Source organism: Osmerus eperlanus, chromosome 12 (genome assembly GCF_963692335.1).
Source record: "Osmerus eperlanus chromosome 12, fOsmEpe2.1, whole genome shotgun sequence".
NCBI classification, from domain to species: domain Eukaryota; kingdom Metazoa; phylum Chordata; class Actinopteri; order Osmeriformes; family Osmeridae; genus Osmerus; species Osmerus eperlanus.
The window spans coordinates 7,004,066-7,019,816 of NC_085029.1; the positions used below are offsets into that span (position 1 = coordinate 7,004,066).

The 15,751-nt window shown below is 39.2% G+C and overlaps 2 protein-coding genes across 5 annotated transcripts in view; both read right to left on the reverse strand.

The window, feature by feature from the left end:
- LOC134030820 (formin-like protein 1) overlaps positions 1-6,854 on the reverse strand; it is a 28,899-nt gene extending 22,045 nt beyond the window's left edge. For all 4 annotated transcript variants that reach the window (XM_062474172.1, XM_062474170.1, XM_062474173.1 and 1 more), the window contains exon 1: positions 5,993-6,854. In XM_062474172.1, coding sequence (XP_062330156.1) covers positions 5,993-6,151 — 159 coding nt within the window. In that variant the 5' untranslated portion in view covers positions 6,152-6,854. The remainder of the gene's footprint in view (positions 1-5,992) is intronic.
- A 2,250-nt stretch (positions 6,855-9,104) lies between these two features.
- Positions 9,105-13,901, reverse strand: ccr10 (chemokine (C-C motif) receptor 10). The gene is made up of 2 exons (XM_062475349.1): positions 13,796-13,901; positions 9,105-10,704 (listed from the first exon to the last, which is right to left on the reverse strand). The coding sequence occupies exons 1-2, from the start codon at positions 13,899-13,901 to the stop codon at positions 9,509-9,511; spliced, it is 1,302 nt and encodes a 433-aa protein (XP_062331333.1). The 3' UTR covers positions 9,105-9,508.
- Between the last annotated feature and the right edge of the window lie 1,850 nt (positions 13,902-15,751).

Sequence of the window (15,751 nt, forward strand, 5' to 3'; positions counted from 1 at the left end):
CAAGAATCGTAGCTTTCCAACGATGTATAACATGTGTAGCGTCTAAAAAATATATTTTTTAGAATTTAGTGCGTCGTAACTGAGGAAGGGGGAGGCAGCATTTTTGTCTCGCGGGCGAAACAGGAGCGTAAACAGGTTAATACACCCACAGTGCCCTATATTATAACAATCAGGCCTCCGGCATTAGATACCCATTCTGTCCAAACTTAAATGCCTCCCTTAACACACATTCCCACACATGCATACACACACACCAGCTGCACTAATTATAGACCTTGAGTATATGGTCCTGTCACCCTGTGAAACTGGGCTAGGCAACAGGAGACTACCACTCAAGGACAACACTGTGCAATATCTCCAAAGTGCCTTACCCACTCTCTGCCCCCCCTCAGCCCAGCAGCCCTCCTGCTGTTGAGTTATTGTCACTTTGTACAAAGTTCCCCACAGACACATGGTGTTTTTACTTCACAAGGTCACTGAGAGTTGCTGAGTCAACTCTATATTTTCCTTTAAAAAGCATTCTCCGATGCTTAGCACTGCTTCTTGTTTTTCTTCAGATACATGGAACCTTCAAGATGGAAATAGTTGCACAAGTTCCAGGAAGGATTCTTGGGGGTTTGAAGACACAATGTTTATTTCATGTCCACGACTTTCACAGAGTTAACTGAAGATTTGTTTAATGTTTTATTTCATGTTATGGTGGAACAATCCTTGGAGAAGGCTGAAATGACTTATCATGTGTTTTAAGTTCATTTTGAAGATAGAGAATTGTTTTGCCATAACTTAGTTGGTACACTGCTGTGAACTCACAATTCACATCCTCAAATGTCTGAGTTAGTTTATTGCCTTTGTTGTGTCACTGCAGGGATAAACACATGTTTTTATTGCATTTCAAAAATGAATATCATGTCTGTGGTAGTTATGACAACACAAAACTACCAACCTACCTGCAGTGATGTCATAAAACGTTAGTGTCCCATGATGACTGCCAACTGTCATTCTACAGGGAAAAACAATTTGTTCTTTTGTTCTAATACTTTTACGTTTTCTACTTTAGAATATGACAATTTCAACTGTAACCTTTATCACCGTATTCCTTTTTTAATTTGTGTTATTGTTTGTGTCACATAAAAACGGGGGCACTACTGATACTGTACCAAAACCTAAATCAATCTGAACTTCCAATATTCTGTTAAATCAGGCTTAATGAATGATGGGGATCAATAAACTGGAATTACAGTAGGCTGGGTTGACTGAGGAGACCATACAGAAGCTAAACCTAGTTTTGCCAGGATAGGTTACGTAATAGAATAATAGAATGGAATCCAAGTACATCATAATGTACAGCAGCCCTGAGGATCATCCAGGCAATGATGACAATGACAACGATGATGTCACATACACAACAGGCAAATATCCATGTATTGCTTTTGAGAGAGAAGGAAACCACAGTGAGGCAATCTTTTTGCATTACAATGATTGGGCTTCTCGCATGACCAAACACCTGTCTTTTTAAGAGTTCTATAAGCTTTACTCTTAGGCATTCCTAACAGGAATAGAGCATTAATTCCTAATTAGATCCTATTGATTAAAACCACACACGCCAACATGCTCACCAGAATACATGCATATGCATGCATGCTTGCAAGCAAAAACACACACAAGAGCGCAAACAAGACCATAGCCTTGAAATCCTAAAGTAAGTGTACAATTTGTTTGAGTGACCCTGTCTTTGGGATCTTCTTAATCACTTTCTGCTTCTCATTCTTGCTTTAAACAGGCAAGACAGAGTTATCCCATACATTGTTGTCTCAATGATTATTTTATCTGTGTTCATTGAGGCAATGTTTAGAAGAGGGGGTCAAGAAAAAGACAAGTAGAGGGACATTATGAAATACATATTAAAGTTATTAACAAACTTCTTCAAGCTTTCACAATTTTGACCCTGGAGATGGTAATTGCCATAATATCATATTCAACTCAAAAGTCTCGGCGTAAATACATTATTTGTATATACAGCAAAAGAATAAATAGTTTGTGGTTGAAATAATGGTGCTAGGCTAGTTTTGAAATAAGACCCACAAGGGTTACAAGACACAAACCTTCATGCCCTCCACCATCCCTAACCACAATGGGGCATGAAAGGAATGAAAAGACAGGGAATTAATGAAGACAGAGGTAAAGAAAAAATACGTAAAGACTAGTTAGCTATCCTACACGCTAGTTAGCTAAAATTCATAGCAAATATTTGCAGAATGTCTTTCATTTTGTCTTGGAACTTGAAACTAATGACCTGCAGTAGCTAAGTGTATTTAGTCATTTTGGTCAGCAATGTCATTGCTGTTGTTCTTGTCTCCTGTTGGTGTCCTAACAACCTAACAATTGAAGACTTTTGTGACATACAAGGGTTGTCTAACACATTTCCACCAAACTGTTGAGCCACCTCAAGCTTTATTCGCAGTCCATGCATCATTTGTCTCCAATTTCACAACCAGTCATAGGTAACAGAGCTCTCAAATAACCAAGTAACAATGTAATACTCTTAGACATTAGCACATAGGCCAAATGATCTTTATATACTGTACACAAATTCACGATGCCTTGGAAATATGCAAATGATGAACAGGCATGTGCAAAGTAGTTGGGTGAGATGCTAATTTTCAATTTGAATAGGGAGAATCTGTTGAGTAAAGCAGAACTTTCCCCTTTTATTGTTTTTGTATGGGTATCTCACACAGTGTGATATATCGTTTTGTATATTTGGTTTTATTACCTTTTGAAACCCAATAATTAAGAAAGTTATCGAGAAATTAACTGAGAAGTTAATGATATGTGACTCCTGTCACGATCAAGATACACCGCACACCAGCAAATGTGTAAAAAACTTGAGAAAATGGCTGTGGGTTAGGGCTATTGAGTATGTCATTGTTTCCTGGAGGGTAGTTTGATTTGAGCCACCAAAGTTGATCATATCTGTAGACATGCTAGCGCTCGTATGCTAGTGCTCGTATAAAGGTCAGGTAATCCCTATTGTTTTAGGATCAGTTCAAACTTGTGTGGTTAGGGGGAGGGTTGGAGGGTTACTAGTAGCCCACTAGTAACAAAAACGTTTGGGAGATTTTACCATTACAAAACTTTTTATACAAGCCTAACACTTGTCCTGCCTTGTGGAACAGTATTTGTCTTTATATAAAACACATACAAACTAATTCAGTCAATCAACAAATGTAAAAAAAAAGTCCACTCTGCGTAACTGATTTCAGGTTTGATGACTCTTCTGATGATACCCGCAATTGTCTGTGTCATTTTCTTCATGCTAATGGTCTGGACACACACACACTCCTTACACATGCACACAGATAGTTGACATCTGACACAATATCCCGTACGGATTCCAATTTGTTAGCGCTGACTCAGCCTCTGTTGGTTACAGACGGGAACCATGATAGTTTATAGCTGCATTTTATGTCTTCATCTGTACAGGGTAGCCTGCATACCAACTAGCCTGCTCTGTATGCAGTTGTCGTACTGTCAGCCTTTTGGCACATTTTAGATTTGCTATGCTTACTCAGCAGATGTAGATAAAGAGCGGGTGGCACAAGGAGTGGGTGCAGGGGTTGGGGCAGGGAGGGTGTGTGTTAAGGAACTCTATGTTCAGTGCAACTGTGATGTAGCGAAAAATTGAGAATTGGGACAAATCAGGTCCTACCAAAATAACGTAAAATTATTGTGAAACTGGTTGTTCATGAAAGTTGTTGTGTTTCACTAAAAGTGGAAATTGATAGAAGATCTTAAACAATGTGAAACATACTTTTGCAAAGTAAAGGCTGAACAAAACAAGGTTACATGCAAAGTGTTTTAGAGTATGTCTCTAATATGTAAAGTCTCCTCCCCTTAGCTCCAGAAGGTAAACCTATGCAAATACATGCAAATTATAAATCAAATAACTAATAACAGGTGAGGAAAAAGTGATGATTGAAAATCTGCAGAACAGTCCCCCAATTGTTGAGTCTCTAGGCTAAAGGACTGTAGCCTGGCTCTGCCATCCTACGTACTTCCGCTCAATTTTGATTTTGCTTCTGTACTAGGTATGGGAATTCGGCACATAAGTCGGTTTTCTCAAATATCAGCGAACAGAGGGAGTGGCTGAGGACGATGATGTGTGCTAGTTTGAGTTGTAGTTCAGTAATGACAGCGGAGGAAGATGCAAGCAAAGCCATTCATTTGGTCCGTTGTGACAACGCTGCCGAATATCCAAAAGTTAAAGCCGGAGCAAGAAAAATCTTTGCTAAGTTTTGTTGGTGGCCATGAAGTTGTGGCCCTCCTCCCCACGGGGTTCGGGAAACATTTTCCAGCTACGGCTCCATTACAGTAGTGGTGAAGCAGTTGGCTAAGGTGAACGCTAGCGATTGATTATGGCAGATCAGAGTGGCTCTGGGCAGATCCAATAGTTTTAGATCCCAGACCCTCTGTACAAATGAAATGTACTAGGGTCTGGTTAGGACCAGGCTAAAAGGACTGGCCTATTTCCATGTTAAATGTACGTAAATGTACACCATTCCAAATTGAAAAAAACATAAACATAAATTAAAAATGTTCTTCAACTAAAACAATTTGTGATACAAATCAATTTTTGGTTGTAAAACCAGAACATGCATGCTATTACTGTTCTTGTCAGATGTTGGGACCATCTTGGCTGTGCGCACATGAGAGACACAAGCGATATCTCAGAGATTACAGAATGTAGTTAATGATATAGAAAGTAACTTCAACGGTAGTGAAACAAGTCAAGATCAACAAGATATGTTGCTCAATTGATTATCTCTGTCAACACAAAGCATGAGTTTTGTAGTCGCTACTTCTAATGACATGCCTATTACCGACCAGTGCCAGTTGGGATGTTATTACCAGGCAGAAGGCAAGGAGTATACTTGTATATCCAGTTATAATTAGTTAAGGTATGCCAAATATGTCTTTGACCGATTGTTAAATTGCAATTCAGTGGCAGGGAAAGTTAGAAAGAACACAAGGAAGAGAGAATTAACTTAATTTTGGCCTATATTCATTACATTCCATATGTCCAATAACATTCAATATATTCAATACATTCAATATAATAATAACTTATTGATTTATATAGTGCCTATCAAGAGACCTACGGATGCTTCACAAGGCAACAAAGCAGAGCAGGACATATTAGTAGCAGGGATTGAAGGGGATGGCTGAACTGATTAGAGACAACAGGCCTTGGTGAAGATATAAGTTATTAGGAGTTTAGAGATAACATTTAGCAATGAATCAAGAATCATGCATCATTTGCCACAGTCATTCACTCTTTTCAATGTATGAGTATTGGATTTAAAGTGATATGCAATTTGTGCTAAACAGGAGTTATATGATTATTTATTTAGAAGATAACAATATTGGATTTAGGCTAGACTGATGTAAAAACCATGAACCATGACCTGTACTTGCAAAAATAAAACAATTAATGTTGATGAGGTGTGATGGTAGTTTACCACAGTGGGCCTTTAATCACATAGTATATACCGTGTTTTTTATCCTTTTCCAAGTGACCATACAATGAAACTAATGCCTCAGTAATCCAGAGAATAAAAGAGTACTTCTGTGTCACTCAGTCACATTATGTACCCTGCTCAAAGATAAGCCTGGCCTGGTGATGGGCACATTTTCAACATATTTAACATTCTTTGTTTCTTTGTATTGTTTTGTTTGTTGTGTGTGTAAAATTGCATCAATCTCCTCACTTGCTCTAGTCACGTCTGTGTGAGAGTACTTGTACTGTATGTACGTCAGTGTTTTAGGTGTGAATGTGCATGGGTTTGTGTGTGTGTGTGTGTGTGCTGTACGTGTATGAATGACTGCCGGTAAGCTTGACGGATCGTGTGTCTTTTTCATCTGTGTGGGTGTAAAGATATAAGGGATACATGTCTATGTATCCCGCATACAGACGTGGACAGTATACACTCACCAACACTGCATTGAAGCGCTCCTCTAACTCCTCCTCAGCTGGTATGGGGAGCTTGGGACTTGCTGGCTGCTTCTGGGGGGCCACCATCACTGGGGGGGCCGACACTGTCTTTCCCTCTTTCCCCAACTGCATGTCCATACTCCCAGCGGCATTACCCATGATTGTCTCTAACCCTAGCTTACCGGTCCAGACACTCCACAGCTACCTCTCCGCAGACACAGAAAGGACTCCCACAGACTAGGTCCAGCTCAGCTTCACAGCACAGGACTGCATTAAAATCCAGTTCATAGGTTGGCAAGATGATACAGATCCATCTATTAGTTGTAGCTGTGCGACGAAGCTCGTTGTGGCATTGACCTTAAGTGTTTCCATGTGCCCAGGCTGATAGAAGGCAGAATGACAGGTGTTAGTATGTACTCCTTTTGGTCATTTACCCTTTTTTCTAGCATAGGTCAAAAGAGGAATCCCTGACAGAGAGTAGGAGAAAGACAGACAGAGAGAGAAAGGTGAACTATAAACAGAAAGGGAGGAAAAGAGAAAGTAAAGTTTGATTTTGACACTTTAACCGCAGCAAGTAACGAAGCCACCACAATGCAGAAATTTAAAAAAAATCCAGAAAACGATAAAAAGCTTCAGTGTCTCTCTTGCACAAAAGAGCAAACACTAACATGCCAAGTGCAGTTCTTTTCCAAATAGGCAGATGTTGCTGATAATGAAAATTAGGAGCGCTTGCAGGTAGTCTGTAGAGTCTTCAAACTGGGCTCCATGTGTGATGTTGAGGTTGGTAGGTTTGTTGGCAGCCATATCAAAAGTAAAGGATTGGAGTGAAGGCAAAAGGAGGTAGAGGTTCACCACCAACTACTCTAGCTATCCAGGACAGCAGCAGCATGCAGTTCTCCTAGCAAGAGAGAAAGGGAGACCTGAGAGAGGTGGCTTCCTGGTCCTAGTGCCTTCATTAAAGCTCTCAAAAGTAGTGTGTGGTGCAGAGGACAGTACAATTCATATATTTACCAAATCCCCTTTTCACACCAATTTGGGCACTAGCAGTACATATAAAAAGTTACCAAAATGTTACAGTCCTTGCTTCTGAGTATCCTATTAAAACTAATGTATGACCTTGTGTTTTTGTACACATTAACTAATATTAAATTTGGCTACATTGGGGTTATGTTGATACCTACCTTACCTGAGGAAGAAAACAACCTTCGAATAGTTTTTGAACAAGACCAAAGCCTTATCCAAAACAGCTTATTACATCACTGAAAATCTTATAATGCCTCACGTCTGTACAAAACAAACTTGTAACTGTGAACTAATGCTGCACACCACATGCTGCAAAAACATGATCAAGCACGTAATCAGAGTCATAAGTGGTACAGGTCTGACATAACTAAGCATTGCTCAGAGCTGGCCGAAGGCTAGCTAATAAGATAACTACCTTGGACTACAGTGAACAAGTGAGTGGTGTGTTACTGAAAGGCATATTATCGGGAAGCAGGTTTTGAATAAATTATGAGTGTTATGTTAGACCCGTAGGTCTGACCACACCTGGTCAGTAGAGAATCGAAATTAGATAAAAGGAAGCTGTGTAACATAGCACTCCATACCAGAATCTATAGGAATCTATGTTAAGTAGGCTATAGGGCTTAGGTTTGGTGCTAGGTAAAGATGCAGCATAAAGTTTCGCTACTATTGCAAATGTAAGCATGTTTAGAAGTTGACAGACTGGTTTAGAATGTATATAATTGGATAATTATAGTGGTATACTTTTGTGATTTCTTTTGTGAATTTACTGAATTTAAAGGTTTACTTAATTTACTTCCTGGCTAAATAGCCAAACTAAGTTAACATATCCAGTGTAAAATGCCATTAATAGCTTGTGCACCTTACTCGAGACGAGACGTGTGGGGATTCAGTGTGTGAGGGCGTCATCTACTGGTCCTGGTATTTAACTAAAGATACAGTCAGTGTTGCCAACACATTTTTTTTGAGGGGGAGTTGCCAGACGATGGTAATGCATGAGGATGTAATGACGCATTACATAAAACTGCGTCATTATGTAGAATACCCAGTGATGTAATGAGTGCTAGCATGTAGTAAAGTTACTGAAGGCCTAAGATTGCTAATGCTATACATGTTTTAAGGATATGTTTTTGAACACATTCTACTGCTGCTGCAGTCAGACAACAGCGATTGCTGCTGCTGCCTGCACCTACCTGCCTATTGAACTGAGACATCACTACTATTGATGTGTACTTCTGTGTACTTGTGTACTTGTACATGAACAGTTTGATCATTCTGAACGAAGTTTTAATATGACTCAGGAGTGACAGAGTGATTTCTTAACATTCCCGTGGCTACGCATACTGACAGTTTAGAGCATTTATTTGCAGAAAACTGTTCATAATTACAAAAAAAGATGCAGTGTTGTCAGACCTGACAAATGCTGAACTTGGCTGGTTTAGATTCATCAACTATTTCTTCCTTTGGATGCGGTTGTCTGATGTTTTTGGGGAATTGACTATTGAATCCCATTACTAGTAGTCACTACTCTCACTAGTCCCTCAAAATGCACTTTTACAGCCAGCCAGAGTTGTTGTGACTGAGTGTGCAACAGAGAAAAACGTTTTTGTGTAATTTAGAGGGGAAATGCATGATTTTTACCGACTGAGTCACTTTTCAAAAGTTGCTGTAAGTTCAAAATACAAAAAATGCCAGGGAAGTCTGAAAAATTGTTAAATCCAGAAACAAAATGTAAATTGGCATCATGGACACAGCACTGAATATATTGCAATGGGGAAGTCATATTCTGTAGTGGCATGCAATATGCATTATTGTACAGTAGAGGGTGCAAACATGTTTTGTGTGTGTGTGTGTGTGTTTATATAACGTTTTTATAGTGTCGCTTTTTTATAGAATTCATATTTCATTAGTTTTTTACTTGAATGGAAATTGTGTTGATCATGTGAAATAGATCAAAAAGTTTTGTATAATGTGCATAGTCCCTTTAAATGACAAATAAGTAAATTGTAAACAAAGCATATAATAAAGGTTGTCACTTTTATTTTATTTCCATTTTAAGCTACAGATACAGAAAACATTGTGCATTTAAACTTTTAAAATGCAGAAAGCAGAAAACACAACTATGCATTATCCAGCAAGTATTAGGCCTACAAGCTACAAAAACAAACAGCCAAATTAGGCTATTTAGTTTAATTCATAATTAAAAAGAATCATAAATTCAGATAACAAACAATGCACAATCATTATCAACACAGTTTATTCAATTAATAACACAGTATTAAAATGGTTTTTTTAACTGTTAAACTGTGTACTGTACTGTACCACCTAACACAAGCGTACATTTTCCAACGTTACCCAGATTTTCAATAGACCAATGAGGATCACTTTAAATAAATAAACTCCAAATTTCAAATTACTACTCTGAGAATGATATGGCATTCCATACAATTATTGAGGAGTTGCTGAGAAGGATTCAGTTTGGGATTGAAACAATCATTTGATGGGAAGGTTTTGGTGACAAGAAAGGCTTGGGCTGAAGCAGACAGGTGCCTGATTGTAAATCGGGCAGCTGCGAGGAGACACCGGAGAGAAAGCAGAGAGCATAGTGACACCCGTGGAGGTGGGGGACAAAGAGCTACAAGTATCAGGATGGGGACTCAACCCCGCCCCACATAGGCAGTTTGCATCATGGAAGAGCTTTCGCACGTCATTCCTGAAGCGTACCCCAACCAACGCATAGAGAATCGGATTAAGGCAGCAGCGGGTATATGCCAGGGTACGTGTGATGTATTCCCACAACAGGGTGCTATCATTTTGTTCACAGGTTGAAGAAGGCCCTGCCATCTTCAGGGAGAGTATCACTGTATAGGGCAGCTGGAACAGTAGAAAGACTATCACAAGTGCCATCATAAGTTTTAGGGTACGCTGGCGCTGCCAACCTCGCATTCGCCCCTCTGCACGCCCCTCACACAGGATCCAGCCTATCAGGGAGTAGCACACCACCATAATTAGGAAGGGCAGGCAGAAGCCGGCTATTTGAGCTCCTTGAATGGCCGTTTTAACCTTCCAGCTCTGCAGCTCTTTCCATATCTTCAGCCCGCAGTGTGCCTCCCCCTCCAACCCTTCCTGCACCTGTGAAAAAATGATCTCAGGCAGGCTCAGGACTATGGCAGCCAGCCACACAGCCAGAGAGGCTAGCTTCCCAATCATTAGCATGCGCTTACGTAGCCTTAGCGCCTCCTGGGCCCGTCCTACCACCAGGTAACGGTCAATGCTGATGCAGGCTAGAAGTAGTAGGCCACTGTAAGTATTGATAGCATAGATAGCCTGAGTAGCCTTGCAGAAGGCAACGCCAAACACCCATCCCTGCAGAGTGTCCCCAGCCTGGAGAGGTAAAGTGAACAGGAGGAGGAGGTCCGCCAGGGCTAGGTTGAAGAGGAAGACATCTGTCATGGAGCGTAATCGCAGGCGACGGTAGAATGCAAAGGTGGCAATCACCAAGGAGTTCCCCACTATACCCACAAGAAACACCAGAATGGACACACATGACTGGAACACTTTGATGGTGAGTTGCTGGTCCCTGGCCTCACACAGCTCCTTCAGATCATTATAAGTGGAGGTGACGTTATAATCAGAGGTGTACAAATCAAAGTCGGTGACATAGTCATAGTCATCTGTGGCAGTCATACCTGTTGAAAAATGACACGTTAGTAAATTACATTACTATAATACTGAATGCTGTACATCCCATTCAAGATTACATGACAAGACTACATTTTACAAAAAATACCAGTGATTTATATATATTTTTGGCATAAGATTACATTGTAATGTAAGTTCTATAGCTTAATACAATTTTAACATTTACCATGTAGGCTATTTACCACTTAATTACCAGACAGGAAAAAAAGGAAATCTCAACATGTCAATGCGGAAACATTTTCATGAATACTCCATTAGTTTGGAGTGGTTTGAGTAAGCAGGTTTAATATTTCAGTCATAACCAACCAAGTTGCGTGCCACTACAGCAGGCCGTTGGTAAGAGGGAAGTCGTGGGATGACTACAGCTCTAGAAATCGCTCAGCGTCGCGTGTCAAGAGTCTTTATCAGTTCCTGCCTCCACTACTTGTTCATCTTATCTCTCATACTCGTTCTATATCGATGACATTGAGTTCCTTGCTTTTGAATAGGCATCATTACTTTGTGCTTTTACGGTTTTATTTATGGTTAATTACTGTATAGGTATAACTTTGACTTAGGCTACCGCAAAATGGCATGGAGGATTAATCAGAAAGGTAAGAAGAAACAGAGAGCAACTGATGCTACATTTAGAAAATGTAGGCTATAGATCTTTGTTTAACTGTTGTATATTTACATTTGATTTGATTAGATTTTTATTTGATGTATTTTGTTTACTTGTTCTTTGGGTGGGTGGGGGGAATCATGTTTCTGCAAATGATCACAATCTACCGCTGTTAACACATTTTGGACGGTGGTATTGCACCAAGACCAATGTGCAAGGCATGCTGTGTTGCCAAATAAAATTTGAGTCAGTGCTTTTATTGTAAATTAAAACTTTAAATAACATAAGAAAATTACATTGGGGCTATATCACTAGATATATTATTGTTAGCATTTTCTGAATTAAATGAAAATAATAGTCTATATATCCTAACTTTTATTCTTCATATTTATATATTCTAAAATACAGGTAGGCCTATATGTAAGTAAAAAAAACTGTTACTGAAAAGACCAAGCCTCAAATACCTTTATTAGTCACAAAGTTTATGAGAGTGCTTGGATGTCAGCCACAAAGCTAAATGAACTTGTAGGTACAAGTCAAACTCTGGTAATATTATAACATTTGTGTTCTTTAAGAAAGAAAAAAAGAGTCCAACTTCAAAAAAATGCACGAAGCAGCCTGCTATGAGGTTTTGATATAATCGTTGGTTTATTGGTTTCACCTGTGCTTCTTTGCCCTTTTTGGTTGATATTTAATCCCCTATTCCTTAGTTTTGTTGCAAAGTCTTACTCTTTCTAAGTTTCAGTCTGAGCCTTGATCCCCAATAGTCTTGTCTGTTCTGTGTTTTTGACCCTTTGCCTGCCTGCCTTTCTGACTACGATTATAGGATACTCTACTTTTCCCTGTTAGCCAGCTATTACGAGCTTTTGCCTGTACATTAATTTCCTACTTGTGGATAATAAAGTTTACCTTGACCTTGACTTGGATTACGATTTGGATTGTCTGTATTACCCTGTCTGCCTGGATACAGAACTCTGCCTGTTCCCTGACTACCCTTTTTCTTAAAAATGTCCCTGAAAATATTTGGATTTCTTTTTTATTAATTGCATAATTTGTCATAATTACACACTGTGTAATCAGACCAGATTCAGGAGGGATCTGGTCTGATTACACAGTGTGTAATTATGACAAATTATGCAATTAATAAAAAAGAAATCCAAATATTTTAGGAAGGTAGAATACATGTAGAAAAAACCTATATAGAGTATAAAATACAAATGGGGTTAACCAGCATATAGTCCTTTCCAAGATCCGATGTGCATGCACACAATAAAATATGGTGATTACAAATGCATTTTCACATTTAAACATCCTGAAGAATGGTTTTAAATGTATATTTCTTAAAAAATTATTATTAAAAAAAAGATCAATTATTTTGGAAATTGAATTCCTTCAGATTTTTTTTTTGCCATGTTCTGCATGCACACTATTTTGAAGACCAATGACTACCTGTTCCACTAGTTTAATGTTTTTTTTCTTCCGTGAAGCAGGATTAACATAATTTTCTGGAGCATCTTACCTGCTTGTTAGAGTGACAAGTTTCACCTCTTCTGTTGCTGTTATTGTGGAGGACAGAAAATGCCTCTGTGTTACATTTGCCTCTTAAACCACCTCCAACCTATCATACAAGTTGATCACTGCTGATCTCATGTCCTGTAGATGTTTTTCCTTTGTACCACAAGCCTCTGAGTCTCTGTTTGATATGTTTTCTCAAAACCATTTCTGGTAAATCAGAATACACGCCACTTAGAAAAATAGATAGATAGTGGGAGCTTTGCACATGAACTACTAATTGATTTAATATACAGGAAGCACACTCTTAAGTACTGTTATTGTTGAATTTAAATACTTTGGGAAGAAAATGTACTAAAATGTACTAAATATGATTTTTTATTTGACATGTTAAGATTTTATTAATTCATTTATTTAAGTTCTGGGTTCATTCTTGGGTCATTCACCCTTGGTGCAGTACTTGTGGTGCAAGTTGTAGTAAACATGAGCTTTTTGGAGGCGTGTCTCTCTTGTTTCCCACCATGCACATTTGGGTTACTTGGGTGTTACCTGGTATGATCAAGAGTTTGCGCCCTTTTGACCTTTTTATGTCCCTAATAGCAACTTAAGGGTAGCAATTTGGTCAAATTGTGCTGATGCAGGTTATGATAATCAGCTAAATGTGACGAAGTTCATGGGTGTGAGTATGTTTTTGTTTGGTTCCATCCCGGGAAAAAGCAGGCTTGGCTCCAGAATAAATTGGATGGGGGGACATTTGGTTTCCACCAGGGAGCATTTTGTACATAGCTTTCTTATAGAAACATATAGCAAAAATAATGGAGAGGGGGGAGTGGGGGGGGCAGAGCATTCCATTTTGGGGGGGTCCTCCCAGGGAGCTGACCCTGGCACAAAGTCATTGGAATGAGCAAAGCCTAGTTCAGGCATGGCACTCGGGCAGCGCACTTCATTACACTCATTAACTGCACCTGTGTTAGCCTGCTTCAAGCCCATTGGCCCACGTCTGGCGGCATTATAAGGCCGCACGGATACGCAGTAGCTGCTGCTACCCTCCACCATCCCCATCTCCCCCATGTTGGCTGTGTACTGTCCATCAGGGGGGATTATTTCTCTATTTGCTTCCTGCCTCATTCTATGTATGTTGCCCTCTAATGCTCGAGGCAGGGAGTGCTTCCCCTAACTTTCATCCACTCTGCCAAAGTCACATCTATTTCCATGTCTATGGTTATCAATAAATGCTCACATGTAAGTGTCTTGACTGAAGTAAAATAATAGACGTACCTTTCAAATCTAGAAGTTGATCAATACATTTGATTAGGTTGGTCTGGAACACATTTACACCTTGCAACACAATAGGGCAGACAGGTTCATCCAATAATGCAACATAAGCTTCCCCAAATTCAACTCTGCACTGAGCAAGACCGAAACCTGCCCTCATTATAGGCAGTGGCATGTTTAGCTTTCAAAATAAGAAACTGTCTAACCACAGAAAACCTAATAGCTGAGGCATGAGAATATGTACTAGAACTGTTTGAAACCCTTGGGAAACCAACCAGTTTGAGTGTGTTCACACATCTGTCCCATCTGTGTTGTCTGGGTCTGATATGGTTTGACCATTCTTTTGACAAGTTAGTTCTGTGAATAAACTGCCAATCTTATACATTTTAGAATCTTTATATGCTATATTGCTACAGCAGCAATCCAGTGTGGAAACCTGATACATACAGTACAGACACATATTGATGAAGCCTTGCAGTCCTAAATCATGAGCATATAATGACTACGAAAGGGGAAAGAATACCAATTATATACAGGAAATGTTTTAAAGTAATCATATATTGCTGTATTCGTTGGTGTTAAACCAGAAATAATAGGTCTTCCTTAACTATTTAAAAATTGTTGATAAGCATTTAGAAAACCATTTAAATGGCATTTGTCAAGTGGTTATTTACTTATTGAGTCTTTCAGATGGTACTGCATGTTGTAAATGTTTCCACACTTACTATAATTCAGTACAATTGATGTCATGCTCTGCTTACGAATGACCTAATAGAAACTAGGTAAGCGCAAGACATAGGTTCAATTCATTGTCAAGATCTTTGGAGCTGTGTCATCTTATACCTCAGGGGCTTTATTTAACCAGGAAGTCCCATTGAGATGCGAAATCTATTTTACAAGGGAGACCTGGTCAAGACAACAGCAACAATAATGTCAATACATCACATAAAACACAAATAAACCTAGAGTAATCTACGTGGTAATAAAAGTGCACAACAATCAGAACACAACATTCCACAGAACCAGTAGTTTCCAGTGGAAGGTCTACAGAAAACAGCAACACTATTCCTGCAAGGAGTTCGTAACAAAGATTTTAATTCACCAAGCAAGACCAAAGTATCTAAGTGCGTGAGGTCCATTCCATGCCAGAGGTGCACAATGAGAGAAAGCTGTCTTGAGTTCAGAGGTTTTAGAAGTAACCCTCTAGTGGACTGGGCATGGTAACTACTAGAGGCAAAACAAAGTAGTCTACAAAGGGGAAGCTTCCCTAGGATGGCCGTATAGATAAAGATGTACATGATTTCCTCCGTGGGCGTTTCCAGAGAGGTCCATCCTTCTATTTGATATAGCACAGAGAGGTGAGTAAGCCATTTGGCATTAGTGATGAAGTGCAGAGAAGCATGGTAAACACTGTCTAGCTTCTTTAGCAGAGAGAAGGCAGCATGCATACACATTATGTCACCATAATCAGTTACAGACAAGAAAGTAGCTTGAACAAGTTTCTTTCAAGGCTCAAAAGAAAAGTATTGTTTGTTGCCAAAGAAAAAAACGTGTTTTAGTTTAAGTTACATTGTAAGCTTTTCAAAATGCACTTCATAAGATTTTATAAAACCATAACTAAAAGATATTTTTAGAATGAGACCTTT